General features: G+C 37.9%; 1 protein-coding gene across 1 annotated transcript in view; it reads right to left on the bottom strand.

Moving 5' to 3' along the window:
- Positions 1 to 15,594, bottom strand: part of uvssa (UV-stimulated scaffold protein A) — a 91,992-nt gene that overhangs the window by 34,738 nt on the left and 41,660 nt on the right. The window contains exon 9 of the mRNA XM_073486839.1: positions 14,874 to 14,991. Within this exon, the coding sequence (XP_073342940.1) occupies positions 14,874 to 14,991 (118 nt within the window). The remainder of the gene's footprint in view (positions 1 to 14,873; positions 14,992 to 15,594) is intronic.

Here is a 15,594-nt window from a genome sequence, read left to right as displayed (position 1 = left end):
AACTGTGGTGGACAACTTATTAGAGAATATAACAATTGAAATCTGCATAGAGAAAAACAAAAATATAATAATTAGCTGTGTATACAGGACACCAGGGTCTAGTATTGAATCTTGGATGGAGGAAATGTTTTCAAAAATAAGTCGGAAAGTACTTCAATATTGATCTGTTGAATCCAAATAAATAAAAAATGACTGAAGAACTCATCAACACAATGTACAGTATGGGCCTATTTCCAAAGTAACATCCCACTGTGCCACTTTAATAGATAACCATACACTGAGGGGACTATTAATCAATGATATTAGTGACCATCTAACAGTTTTTACAGTCTATATCATTTAACACAAAAAAGATCACCTGGACAAGAAACCAGAATACAGACAAATGAGGACAGAGGAATTAATGAACGCACTAAAACACAACTTAGAGGCACAAAATTGGGAAATATTATATAAGGATAAGGATATTGACAGTGGATATGAAACATTCTTAAGAATATTCATTTCATTATATGATTCAAATTGTTGCATAAAACATTATTGTAGAAAACACAAATATAGAGCTCACGATACAAAGATTTCACAAGACAGAGAACTAAAGGGGCAGAAAATAAATACAAAAATTAGAAGAATAAGTTTACTATTATTATAAGGAGATGTAGGAAGGACTACTACAGTAAAATATTAGATGATAATAAAAATAATGTTACAGGAATATGGAATATATTAAATAGTATTATTAGAAATGGTTCTAAACAAATAAGTTAATCTCAGTATTTTATTGATAATGATAATGAAAACTATAATATGGACGATGTGGTAAATAGCTTTAATACTTTTTTTTGTGAGTGTTGGACCAAACTTGGCGGAAAAAATCCCTGATCCACCAGTGACAATTATTTAAAGGGTTAGTTATTTTTCATTTTAGTCTAGAGTGTCACATTTGATTTTAAAAAAAGAAACCACTAATTTGCTTGAGAGCAAATTGATACTATGAGCTAAGGGGATTTACAAGACATTAGCTAGAGACTGTGTGGGTCATACACATTAGACCTTATTATTATTTTTTTTTAATCTGTTTCAAAGATGTCAGGGAAGAAGCAGAAAGTCCTGCTTTCATTCTGGGCAGTCATAATTTGCCTGAATTTTTCTTTCTTTATCAGATTTTATAATTATTTTCATTTCTACTTATGCTGGTCCATTATGAACAGTATGTAAAATTGCAGGAAACAGGAAAGTTGCAAAAATAATTGGGTGGGGGAGAGGGGCTGCCTGAATAATAGAAGAATAAGACTGAATAATGATATCACAACAGTCTAATCTTAATGTAGACTATGTGTATGAACATCTTTCTAGTCACTAATTTACTGATAATATTTCTTGCATGTTCACTGCTATATTCAGAGTAAAGACAGAGAGGCAGAGAGCACGCATAGGCCAACAGGGCAGGGAGAGTAGCTGGCATGGAGTGGATGAGAAAATGAACAAATATTGATGGTTAAGACCAAATAATGACATCACAACAGTCTAATCCTAATGTTAATTTAAAATGAGATATTACTCTTGATCTGGCTTCAAACGGCCCCATTTTTTTCGCCAGTGACCAAAGGTCCTTTCCCCAAAAGTCTCACTCCAAACCTTTGGTGAAACTTGGCAGCCCTGGTGTTAATTATGTTAATCATGCTGAACCGACAGCGCCTGGTAGCTGGTATAACATCTGACTATTAAACACAGCCTATTCTCAGTTTGAGAAAGAATGTTAATCGTTTAACCGTTAAAAACACTGGCTGGAGTGGGACTTTTCCATTCAGTATGCTTAGCAGCATTTAGTCATCTGCCTCCATCATGTTTACAAAGCTACTGTAGAACATGTTCAGTGACGCAAGGCCAAGGGGCGTCATAGAGCGTAATTAATCAGCGTTATGTCTTTTTTCAAGGGCAGGACGGTGACACAGTTCGAGACCCGGCTGGGCCTCTCTCTGTGTTTGAATGTTCTCCCCATGTCTGTGTGGGTTCTCTCTGGGTACTCTGGCTTCCTCCCACAATCCAAAGACATGCAAGTTAGGTTAATCGGTCACTCTAAATTGCCCACAGGTGTAAATGTGAGTGTGAATGGTTGTTTGTCCCTAAATGTCAGCCCTGTGATGAACTGGCGACTTGTCCAGGGTGTAACCTGCCGCTGGCCCAATGTCGGCTGGGATCGGCTCCAGCGCCCCGCCCCCCGTGACCCTGCAAAGGATAGGTGGTTGTAGACGATGGTTTTTTTTTTTAACGCATTATTTTTTTCTGTAATTAATTAGTTGAAATTAACGCATCATTTTGACAGCCCTAATAACAATGTAGAAGGAAAAACAAACTATAATAAAGACTCAAATATCTTAGAAACCATGTATTATGTACAAGGCTTGTTTTGATTTTAAAGTAAAAAAACTAGGCTCTGGGTAAATACACTTTTCGTGTGTAAGCATGGTTTATACATTTGGCCCCTGGTCTATACCTTAGAGGGAATTCAGACCTATAACATTTGCCAAATTAATAAGAAGGTCCTAATAGTTTAGAATTTGCTGAAGACAGTGTGTCTCCTAACTCCACAACTCACAAAATTGAGTATTTTTTTAAGGGAGACTGGGGACTCAAAGAAGTAGCCTATATTGGTTACTGTTTACTGTAAAATCCAAATAATTAAAATGTGTTTGCGCTCTTATTTTTGGTAAAAATTCTCTTGGACTCGTATGGGGTGTGTTCAGGGGACTTGAGGGTGTAGAGCTGCAATGATTAGTCAGTTCACTGATTAGTTGTGTCAAAGAAAATAAACGGGAGACTATTTTGTAAACACTTGACAATTGACGTGGGCATAATTTTCAAGCAAAAATGCCAAATATTCAATGGTTCCAGGTTCTCAAATGTGAGAATTTGCTGCTTATCTTGGTCTTATTATTATTATAGCAAATTTAATATTTTGTGGTTTGGGGATGTTGGTTGGACAAAAAAACACAATTAGTGACATCTTGTTTTGCGCCAAGGTACCTGAAGGGAATTTTTCACCATTTTCAGATTTTTTATATATGGTTTTAAAGCTACAGATGGTACTTGTATGTGTATATATGTCTTGAAATAAATAGTAAACAAATATAGAGGCCAAAACTCATCAGTCCTTATGTGTTTCAGATGCATCCAAAGCTTTTGATTGTGTTACCCATAAAAAGTTGTTAAATTGAGTCAGTGAGGGGTGTCCAAATACATTGGGAGAATCCTGGCTTACTAGTATTCCCACCAAACTATGCAAGTAAAATGAGGGATATCGTCTCAGCCCCATTAGGTATTTAGTAATGGTGTAAGACAAGGGAAAATTTGCCTCCACTTCTTTTAAATGTATATATTGATGACCTGTCCAGGCAAGCAACATGTACGCACAAGCAAATATACTTTAGCGAAAGTTTAGTTTGTGTACAGATGGAGTGAATATGTCTCTGTTCAGAGCATACTGTACACCACTTTATACTGCACACTTGTGTTCAAACTACAGAAAAGCAAGCTTACGGAGACTTCCTGTAGCTTATACCTTGACAATATTCCTTAAGGGACTTAGATGGAATAGTGCAAGTGAAATTTCTGTTGCTGCAGGAGTCACTAATGTATATTATTTACAAACTATGGTCTTTAATTGTGATTTATTTTATGGAATGTCTTGTCTTTTATCTGGACCTTGAATCTGTAATATAGTTTTAAATCATTAGTTGCAAACCTTGCCAGGTTTGGGATTGGGAAATGTTTGTCATACATAATTCAGTCATTTTGGCACTGTTCAATTTTCAAAGTAAAGCCTCACTCTGCTTCCAATGGTGGAATGCAGACTCTATCTGCTCTAAACTGCCAAATGGCCAAGGTTTGTCCAGATGTTGTGGATGTTAAAACGCACAGATCAAATGTAGGGAACTGTGTATAGTTGTGTGTTTGATGTTTGTGTGTGTGTGTGTGTGTGTGTGTGTGTGTGTGTGTGTGTGTGTGTGGTGTGTGTGTGAGGGGGGTGTTAGAGAAAGAGAGAGAAAATGGGGGTTAAGGGGGTTTGAGGAGAAAGAGAAAGCGAGAGATGAAAGGCGGCAAAAGGTATTGATTTTTTCGGGTTAAGCAGGGCCTGTAATTAAAATGTTAATTTGAGAAAGAGAGAGATAGTGTCCTGACAGCACAGACAGGGATAAGATAATCAGAATGACAAAACAGGACAGAGGGGAAGAGAGAACGAGAGGAGAGAGAAGGAGATATAGATGGAGAAAGAGGAAATAGAAGGTGGAGAGATCAGAGCAGAGCCAAGCTGTCTCTGAATGAATGAACACTGGAAGAAATTAGAAGAGAAGAAAGAGGAGAAGAAATGACAAATGTGATCTATTGGCTGAGATGAAAAGAGTCAGAGGAAGACAGAAAGCAATAGAAAGACTATTGTAATCAGAAAAAAAATGAATGTGATAGGAAGAGGAACAATGACACAAGAGGACTACAGAAAAATATTAAACCTCAAATGCTCACTATTCAGACCTTTGAAATCCTAACAATTACTTGTTATTTCCTCCTCCAAGGAGGTTGTGTTTTTTCACCCGTGTCTGTGTGTTGGTTGGTTGGTTGGTTTGTTAGCAGGATTACACAAAAACTACTAAATGAATTTCCACAAAACTTAATATATAGAGGATGGGTCTAGGCACAAAATAGATCATATTAACTTGCAGATCTGGATAAAGGGACGGATCCTGGTGATTTTTTTCTCACTTTCTTTGACAATGTGAGATAGAGCATTTCAACATTTAAATTACATTCACAGGGAATAATGCATGGATCTTATATAAAAAAAATCACTCATAGACTGGTCACACTATGAGTGAGTACAATTTGACAACAGATATAAATACATTTTATTTGATATTGGAATAGGCTTGATTAAATTAATGGGGATTTTTGGCCTTGGCTGAGGTATGCGCTCTACTGAGTGCTATTCTAGTTTTTATTGTTTAATATTTAGATAAAAATATGTATTATTTTTACTCATGTTGACCAAATTAGCCTGTTGTTATGAACAACTCTAACTGTTTGCAGGAAACATCACAGCATGATAAAATAGGTAATAGCTAACCAGAAAAAGTCTAGTAAAATACTGCCACTTATTAGCTTGCCACATCATCACAGAAACATGGTTAACCCCTAACATCCTGGATCAAGCTATTGCACTGGATGGGCAAACCCAGAGCCGACAGGACACAGGACTCTGGTAGAAGAAGAGAGGAGGAGGGCTCTGTGTCTGCACAAATAATGCTTGGTACTCATACTCAGTTAAAGTGGATGGACATTGTTTACCAGATGTCAAATTTCTGTTTCTAAGATGTCTACCATATTATCTGCCCAGAGAATTCACCAGTGTTTTTATTGTTGCTGTGTTCATTCGCCCAGATGCAAACTCAAAAAATGCACTGCAGGAATTGTATGATGTCATCAACAGCAACATGACGAAACAACTGGATGGAATTTTCATTTTGGCTATTGATTTTGATCAAACAGACTGTGTCTATACACATATTCCTAGCAGCTACAAAGCCCTCCCACATCCACCATAATTTTCTCCTGGACATGATTTTGCACGGCAGTAGTCACCGCACACTGTTGAAGTAACTAGCTAGGTAGTTGGCTGCAATATCCATATTTCATTTTTAAATATCGGGATTATCGTTAATATGAGTATTTCGTGACACTCCTAGATACACATGAGGGATGCTTTTGCTTATGTCAATGAGGGCAGCTAAAGCCAAAGAAATGCTAAACCTATCTTTATACTAACATGTGGCGACCGAGGCAGAACACAAATGTAGTGCAACCTGATTGGCTTGACACTGTAGTGGTAGTGGTAGTATGATTCAATGAACCAAGCAGCAACAACAAAATATCACTTTGTCAGTTCAGGGGTTTCTCTATATATTTCTCTATATCCAAACAAGAAGGCAGGCTGGTGTGTGTGTGGGTGTTTGCATGTATATGTGTGTGGGTGGGTGGGTGGGTGGTAAAATCTGGGTGCAGGGCTAATAGGGACTCATTAAAAAGGTTGCATTGTTAATTTGGTATGGCCCCTGTAAATCATTACCTAGCCCACTAATCACCCTGACACACACAGACACAGACACAGACACAAACACACACACACTCAGACACACACACACACAACTGTTTTGGGCACATCAGATACAATCTTATTACTTTAACGTCTAATTGATTAGTAATGGAGGGAGATGGGAGTAGAGAGGGACGGGCTCACAGGTAAAGAAGAGGCTCAGTGTGAATCTAATGACTCAGGAGGTTGGTGGGGAGTACTTGCCAGGGGTCAGAGGTCAGCTCACAGCGACAACAACATGGCTGACCTAGCAATTACAGCACTGTCAACAACATGTTCTTCTATTGTGTCAATAACATGGACACATAAATACAGACAAAAACATAAACACACTAAATATCACATTTTAATCTATATGAATGATGTGAGAAACCTGAATATGACTGACAGAGCCGCACCGGGAGACTTCAAGTGTTTATTGTTGCCTGGAGCTCGCACATGGCTGCTGTTAATGATGTTACCAGCATTCAAATACCATTTAATATTTAGAAAAACATGTTGTTATGTAGCTGACAAAGCAATAAGATGAGCAAGCAGTTGGTTAATGACCTGAACATTTGACCTCTAACCTAGCGTGCCGCCTGGAGGCGAGACATGAGCCATACAAGTCCAATGCAACCACAGTGCAAGAAGGAACAATACAATTACAGCCATTCATATGTAGGTAGTGACGACTCTGCGTGTAAAGGTAAATGGATATGTTGACAGGACTATATCCATCAAAGATACGCAGGGAAAATGCTTGTGGAAAAGAAATTATCTGTCTCCATTACAAGGTTGTGCTGCATTCCAAATCAGACAAAAACACATACTTAACAGTCAGAACCCAGCATTTGAGACTTGGCTAGACCACTAACTCACTCATTGTGCGCTGATAAGGCTCAATAGGCATTTATGGTCATGTCATTCCTGGGTATACACCAGAATTACTTTGCAGGTGACCATCAACAGCATCCCTTCATTGTAACATCAACCTGAGTGGACGAAGAAGCAAGTTGTAAGGCTGTGCTTGGTTTTTGCTTCAGACTTTTAAAGAATAACTTATATTTAATAATTATATATAATATTTTTACATTAACAACCCTAAATGACTGTGTGTAATGTGAAATAGTTGACTCATGCTGACAAATCCACAGAAAATAATCATAATTTCTGCAGTTTGCAGTGTGATCCGATCACAGGGTGACAGCTCTTACACAAACTCTTTCATGTTAAAGTGAAAACAGATTTCTACAAAGTAATGTCAATTAATTAAAAAAACGTAATGGTAAGTGAGTGCACAAGTATTCACCCCCTTCAAGTCAGTATTTAGTAGATGCACCTTTGGACGCAATCACAGCACTGAGTCTATGTGGATAGGTCTCAATCAGGCCTGCACATCTCGACACTGCAATTTTACTTCGTTCCTCTTTGCAAAACTGCTCAAGCTCTGTAAGGCTGCACGGGGATGGCGCGTTAACAGCCCTTTTTATGTCCAGCCACAAATTCTCTATTGGATTGAGGTCTGGGCTTTGACGCCACTTCAGACGATGCACCAAACATAGCGTCTAGTCTGATGGCCAAAAAGCTTAATTTTGGTCTCATCAGACCAAAGAACCTTCTTCCAGTTGACCTTGGAGTCTCCCACATGCCTTTGGATGAACTCTAATTGAGATTTAATGATCTTTCTTCAACAGTGGCTTTCTCTTTGCCACTCTCCCATAAATCTTTGACTGGTGAAGAACCCGGCAACAGTTGTTGTATGCATAGTCTCTCCCATCTCAGCTGCTGAAGCTTTTAACTCCTTCAGAGTAGTCATAGGTGTCTTGGTGGCCTCCATCACTGGTCTCCTTCTTGCATGGTCACTCAGTTTGTAAGGACAGCCTGCTCTATGCAGACTACATATGTGCCATATTCCTTCCATTTCTTAATGATGGATTTTACTGAACTCCGGGGGATGGTCAGTTATTTGTTTTTGTATCAATCCCCTGACTTATACTTTTCAATAACCTTTTCAACAGAGTTGCTTGGAGTGTTGTTTTGTCTTCATGGTGTAATTGTAGCCAGGAATACTGATTAACCAGTGATTAGACCTTCAGACACAGGTGCCTTTATACTACATCACTTGAGACACAGTCACTGTTATCTCCATTTCATTCATTGTGAGGCTACTAGCACCAATTGGCTGGACCTCTGTTGAATTAGGTCAGAAACTTTAAAGGAGGTGAATACTTATGCAATCACTTATTTTACATTATACATTTTTAAGTAATTCACATTACTTTGAAGAAATCTCTTTTCACTTTAACAATAGTTTTTTTTGGTACATTTTCTGTTTAGTACATTTTTTGTATATTGAACATGATTCCATTTATAAAATCAATAAAAGGGGAAAACAATTAAGGGGATGAATACTTATTAATACTGTATCATAATTAAGTTTGAGTCTGGAAATAATAGAGACGTTATCTAGGTCTTCAACTAATGCTGAAAGAGAAGCAACTTTTGAAAACATTGTTTATTATTTTACGCCTAGGGTTTATTATACATTACTTTTATCCCCTTAGTTACAGAATCACCAAAGTTAAAATATCTTTCTCCAGATGATACTTTAATTTATTCGAGTTATATTGATTACAGTGTCCTCTCAAAGTACATTAAAAAGCATCCCATATAATGAATGGAAAGGATGCAACATTATTTAACACAAAGACATTTTTAATTAATGTCTGTGTTTTATATGTATAAATTCTTTATCATTTAGTAGGTGCTGATTCAGTTTCCAATATCCAGGGCCCCACAGAAAATCTGTGGTTTTGGTACTCAGCATTGTAAGATAATAAGTTGACCTAAACCTCTCTTTAATCACAGTTTTATTAATTGTTGGAGTCAATGAAAAAGATGTTAAAAGATAATCTATTCTGCTTGCCTGATTTCCTCTCCTCCATGTGTATCTTGTTTGCTTAGGATTCACTCACACAATTCACTTGTAGGACTCACTCACTCACTCACTCACTCCTCTCAGCCATTTGGAACCTTGACTTTTGTATCAATAACAAAGCAGTAAACTTCCCTTCCTGGATAAATAGAGGACTCTTGGGCTTCCACATCCCTTTATCCCCCGAGATCTGCATCCTAGGCGACATATCAGGAATACAATTACACAACAGTTTTCCCAGTACTCTCCTCACAACCCTAACTATAGTCAAGAAGACCATCCTACTAACCTGGAAATCTAGAAATACACTAGGGCTGGGCGATATGGCCTGAAAATTGAATCTCCGATTTTTTCACACACAACTCAATTTACGATTTTAATCATTTTTTTTTCCTTCTTAAAAACAAACTACAAATGACAAAGAAATTATTCAAGGTATTGCTTTTATTTGAATGCTTTTATTGTAAACAAAATGGCCCTGCCATTGTAAACAGTGCACCTTCGAATTCATACACAGGATGGACACGCACACAGGGCATGTGTACCATTATTATGATTCATCATAATAATACACAGGGCATGTGTACCATTATGATGAATCATGCATGAACATAATGTATTAATTTGATTAAAATGCATTAATTGCATCATACATTAAGGGGGCCGTTAATGTGGATTTTCCCAGCGGGGAACTCGTCATTCCGACATCACTTGAATGCAGCATTAGCCATTTAGACTCTTACCTATAGCGTTGTGCAGTCTGTGTCCAAAGCACCGGAGGTTAGGCCACCCATTGTCTTTCAGAGCTTTGATCATGTTGGTGCTGCTGTCTGTTGTCATACAGATGTGTTGGTCTTCAGCAAGGTTCCAAGAGCTCAGAGCATCTTTTAGCCCCTGGGCAATTACGTCACTCTGTAGTCTTTGGGGAAGTAAGCTGTTTGGAAGCAGACACTTTGCAGAGCCCAGTCGTCATTGATAAAATGCAACGTCAAACTCATGTAGGGCTGCATGGTTCGGCTGGACCATAGGTCTGTTGTAGTGGAATAAAACGACACCCCCTCCAGCTCTCTAGCGATCTTTTCATGTGTACATTCGCACAGGTGAGGCAAGGCAACTTCGGCAAAATACTTGCAGCTTGGTAGCACATACCTGGGGTCAAAAGTTTTCAGCATGTGAATAAACCCCAGCTTTTCCACTGTATACAGTTGTGCTCATAAGTTTACATAACCTGGCAGAATTTGTGATTTTTTTGGGCATTTTACAGAGAATATGAATGATAATACAAAAACTTTTCTTTCACTCATGGTTAGTGGTTGGGTGAAGCCATTTATTATCAAACAATTGTGTTTGCAGAAATGACCCCGATCAAAAGTTTACATACCCTAGCTCTTAATACCATGTATTGCCCCCTTTAACATCAATGGAAGCTTGAAGTCTTTTGTGGTAGTTGTGGATGAGGCACTTTATTTTCTCAGATGGTAAAGCTTCCCATTCTTCTTGGCAAAAAGCCTCCAGTTCCGGTAAATTCTGTGGCTCAATGATATTTAGGCCAGGAGACTGAGATGGCCACTCCAGAACTTGCTGTAGTCAATGACAGGTCGGCTTGGCCTTGTGTTTTGGATCACTGTCGTGTTGGAACGTCCAAGTACGTCCCATGTGCAGCTTCCAGGCTGATGAGTGCAAATTTTCCTCCAGTATTTTAACATGCTGCATTCATCTTGCCATCAATTTTGACCAAGTTCCCTGTGCCTTTGTAGCTCACACATCCCCAAAACATCAGCGATCCACCGCCGTGTTTCACAGTAGGAATGGTGTACTTTTCATCATAGGCCTTGTTGACTCCTCTCCAAAGGTAGCGTTTATGGTTGTGGCCAAAAAGTTCAATTTTGGTCTCATCACTCCAAATAACTTTGTTCCAGAAGTTTTGAGGCTTGTCTCTGTGCTGTTTGGCATATTGTAAGTGGGCTGCTTTGTGGCATTGGCGTTGTAATGGCGATTCGACCATGCAGCCCCCTTTTCTTCAAGTGGCTCCTTATTGTGCATCTTGAAACAGCCACACCACTTTTTTTCAGAGAGTCCTGTATGTCAGCTGAAGTTATTTGTGGGTTTTTCGTTGCATCCCGAACAATTTTCCTGGCAGTTCAGGCTGAAATTTTTGTTGGTCTACCTGACCATGGCTTGGTTTCAACAGAATGCCTCATTTTCCATTTCTTAATTAGAGTTTGATCCTTTGATAATTATTTTGCTTTCCCCATGGCTCGGAATCCAGCAACCTCAGTGCAGCACTGGATGAAACATGCAGGGGTGTGTCAGGAGCCCAGAAACTCACTGACTTTTTATACACACACACTGATTACAAGCAAACAGATCACAGGTTAGGATGGTTACCTTTATTAGCCATTTAGAACCGTGTGTCTCAACTTGTGTGTACCTCCAGGGTATGTAAACTTTTGATCAGGGTCATTTGGGTAGTTTCTGTTGTCATTATGATTTAATCAGAATCAGAATCAGAATTCCTTTATTTGTCCTGCAAATGGGGAAATTTCTTAGTCACAGCAGCCAAAGGACAGTATCACACTTAAACAATAATAAAAAGTAAAAAATAAACAATATAATAAGAGAAAGAGATAAGAAATAGAATTTAACTCGTATATACATAGTATTTACACCACCCGGACACGGTGGAAAGCAGCGAAAAAAGCAGAATTAAGACCAGAGCGATAAAAACAATTCTGGTCTCCATACTGCCCGGAGAAAGAGCTCCAAAAAGAAGTAAATTTAAAAAGTTAAAAAGCACTAAAAGTTATAGAAGAAAAAAAAAAGAAGAAAAAGCTCAAAGGTGAGCGAGAGCTGCTGTAACAGGCTGCCACTCACGCGACGCCATCTTTGATCTTTTTAAAAAGAGCAAACACAATTGTTTGATAATAAATGGTATCACCCAACCACTAACTATGAGTGAAAGAAAAGATTTGAAATATCAAAACTCTTTGCTTGCTGCATTGTTGTTGTGATTGTCTCTGTGAGAAGTAAATACGTGTGTGTACTCATCACACAATGGAAGAATCTTCTAACAGATCATATATCCATGGAAAAACTGCATTTTGTATTTTCTCAGGTCATCTTTGTCTGATATTAATATAAATATATATGTACATATATCTATATATATATATATATATGTACATATATATATATATATATATATATATATATATATATATATATATATATATATATATATGTATATATATATATATATATATATATATATGTACATATATATATGTATATATATATATATATATATATATATATATATGTACATATATATGTATATATATATATATATATATATATATATATATAGATATACACATACATATATACATGTATATATACATACATATATACATATGTACAAGCCTGTGGGGGCAGTGTTATGATCTGGGGTTGATTCAGTTGGTCAGGTCTAGGTTCAGCAACGTTATGTGCCCAAAAAATTAGGTCAGCTGACTACCCGAATATACTGAATGATCAGGTTTTCTGAGAATCTTTGGCATGTGCTGGAAAAAATTTTACACAGCGACCACACTCTACCATCATCAATAAAAGATCTTGGCAAAAAATGTATGCAACTCTGGACGGAAATAAATGTTGTGACATTGCATAAGCTTTTCAAAATTATGCCACGGCGAATGCATGCTGTACTCAAAGCTAAAGGCGGTCCAACGAAATATGAGAGTGTGTGACTTTTTTTGGGCAGGGCAGTGTATATGCATGTATGTGTATATATATATGTATATATACATATATATATATATATATATATATATATACATATATATATATATATGTGTGTGTGTATATATGCACTTACCCTAATCTACTTACTATTGCTACACTTTCCCTTTCAGCAATCCCTGTTACATCCAAACTATACTTCCCTTTTCTGCATCTGAACACACACACACACACACACACACACACACACACACACACACTCACACACATACACAAACACACTCATACATACATGCACACACACAAAACTCCCTTCAATACCCTCAACATACAATGCATTATACCAATTTGTTTTTCTTGTTGTGATGAGAATTTTGTACTTCATGTAGAGGTATGTGAATTGAAGTTTTACACAGTCCTATTCAAAGAGTCTGTTTAATGTGAACTGTGACCTGTAACCTGTGACCTTGTTTTATGACTTTGTTTTATGACTTGTTTTATGTTGTTTTATGACCCATGTAAGGTACTGAGTAATCACTGAAGGTAAACACTCTCTTCTCTGCAGGAGGGCATTGATTAGTAGCTGTTAGAGGTTAAACACACCAAGAGAGAGAGAGAGAGAGAGAGAGAGAGAGAGAGAGATAAATACCAAGATTTCCTCCCTAGAAATTGAGTCTTCACTTTGTAACTGACCTGAGTGTTCCTCTGTGAATGCTCCTCTTGTACAAGATTAAAACCTTGTTTGAACTTTGAGCTGACTCCGATCTCCTTCCTCTAGTTTTAAATTAACGCAGAATTATTTTAACACTTGTACATTCATTTGTCTAATCTTGTCTTGTTATCAACATTGTTTACACTGTTTTAACTTTTTAGTGTTAGTGTTGATAGTCCCTATCAAGTCTCTTGAGGAGGGGGGCCTTGATGTATAAGCTAGGGAAAGCATAAAGAGCAGCATCTATTATTTATGTACAGATCTAATAACGCAACATTCAACAAAAAATCTCCCCAAAGCAACAGAAAACGGTGCTGTTAATAGACATCAGGCTTGGCTATATCAGCAGTTAATTCATTTCTTAAACAAAAAAGTCCAGCTTGCACTTAAAGTGAGGGGGTAACGTTTGGATGTACAGCATATAGGCCTATAGTTTATCATTCCCCAAAACAACAGTAGTGTGGTCCCTCGAGATGTATTTTAATGCCAGGTGTGAACTGATGGACTTAAAGCTGTCCATTTGTGATCAGATCACTCAGGATGGATGTTAATACCAGTCTAAATTCCCTGATTAAATCTTTCCAGCAGGAAACACGACTCCAAATTAATTCAGGTGTTGCGCTGAGACTGCTCAATGTGTAAATAAACAATCATAAAAGCTTACAACATGTCAATCTTGTGTTTATAGCTTGTTCTACTTCCCCCAAGTGGCCAAAATCCAATGAATGCAGCTGTAAAGTTACTAAAAAGGCTCAAGATGAGTAACTGGAAAGCCGCTGAGATCCGGGAGATGCTAACCATCACAGCCGAGAGAATCGTCAATAACCAGATCACTCATCACTGTTCACGCCCAACATTGTGCTTCATGTCACGTCACATGTTTATGCCTACCCCAGTGGCGGCTTTTTTGAAAAGGAGGAATATTACACCTCCGTTTCACATAGACAAGATGGCAGATTGCAGCCTTTATCTGGCTGCAAATGTGGCGCATTTTCTAACTAAAAGGGGCTACAGACACAGACAGACAGACAGACAGACAGACAGACAGACACACACACACACACACACACACACACTTCCATGTACACACTTGTCTTAAACCCAATTAAGAAGCACTTTACCTGCATATAACCAGCTGGTTCTCTGAAGTGTGTGTGTGTGTGTGTGTGTTTGTTTGTAGAGTGTCTGTGTGAATCTTATAAGATTAGAGCAGCAGCAGGTCTTCTTTGTAGCTTAGCCTCACTATTTATACTACGTGTCTTTAGATTTTGAGGTGCATGTTTTGTGTGTGTGTGTGTGTGTGTGTGTGTGTGTGTGTGTGTGTGTGTGTGTGTGTGTGTGTGTGCTGGACTCACCATACTCGGCTCGTAGATGCTCTGGAATGTGCGGCTCATATCCCTCTTTTTCTGGAACCTCATCGAAGTCATCATCATCATCACTGTTGTCCTCCTCTCCTTCTGAAGAAGCCTTTATCTGAGGATGAGTAGGTCAAGTTTAGCTTTTAATAATATCAAAATTAGAGAAAAAAAAAGTTTTATTCACGAAGAAATGTACAACAATTAATTTCATATAGAAAGTTAACCATTTCTGTGCATATTACTCATGTATTATGTGTTGTGTGCAATGCCAATTAATTGTCAAGCTGGTACTTACATGACTGTTCTTTTAGGCATTTATGTCCCTTAGTTTTTATATTTACATTTAGGGCATTTAGCAGACACTTTTGTCCAAAGCGACTTACAATAAATACATTTTGTCAAAAGAAAGAAACCACAACATATCACCGTTGATAAAGTAGAAAAGAAAAAACAGAAACAATTTTCAAGCCCTCATCTGAGCAGGGTAGCTGCTATTTATCAAGGATACCTTAAGTACATAAGTGCTATGGTTTAAGTGCTAAGGGTAAGAAAATACAAGTGCATATACTTCCATTGTTGTGCAGGTGAAGTCTGAACAAGTGAGTCTTGAGTCTTTCGCGGAAGATGGCGAGTGACTCTGCTGTCCTGACATTGGTCGGGAGTTCTTCCCACCACTGAGGTGCCAGAACAGAGTCACGACTTCGCTGAGCGACCTTTG

Source organism: Pagrus major, chromosome 18 (genome assembly GCF_040436345.1).
Source record: "Pagrus major chromosome 18, Pma_NU_1.0".
Lineage (NCBI taxonomy): Eukaryota > Metazoa > Chordata > Actinopteri > Spariformes > Sparidae > Pagrus > Pagrus major.
The sequence above is the reverse complement of the archived record's forward strand: the minus strand, read 5'-3'. Positions and strand labels throughout refer to the sequence as shown.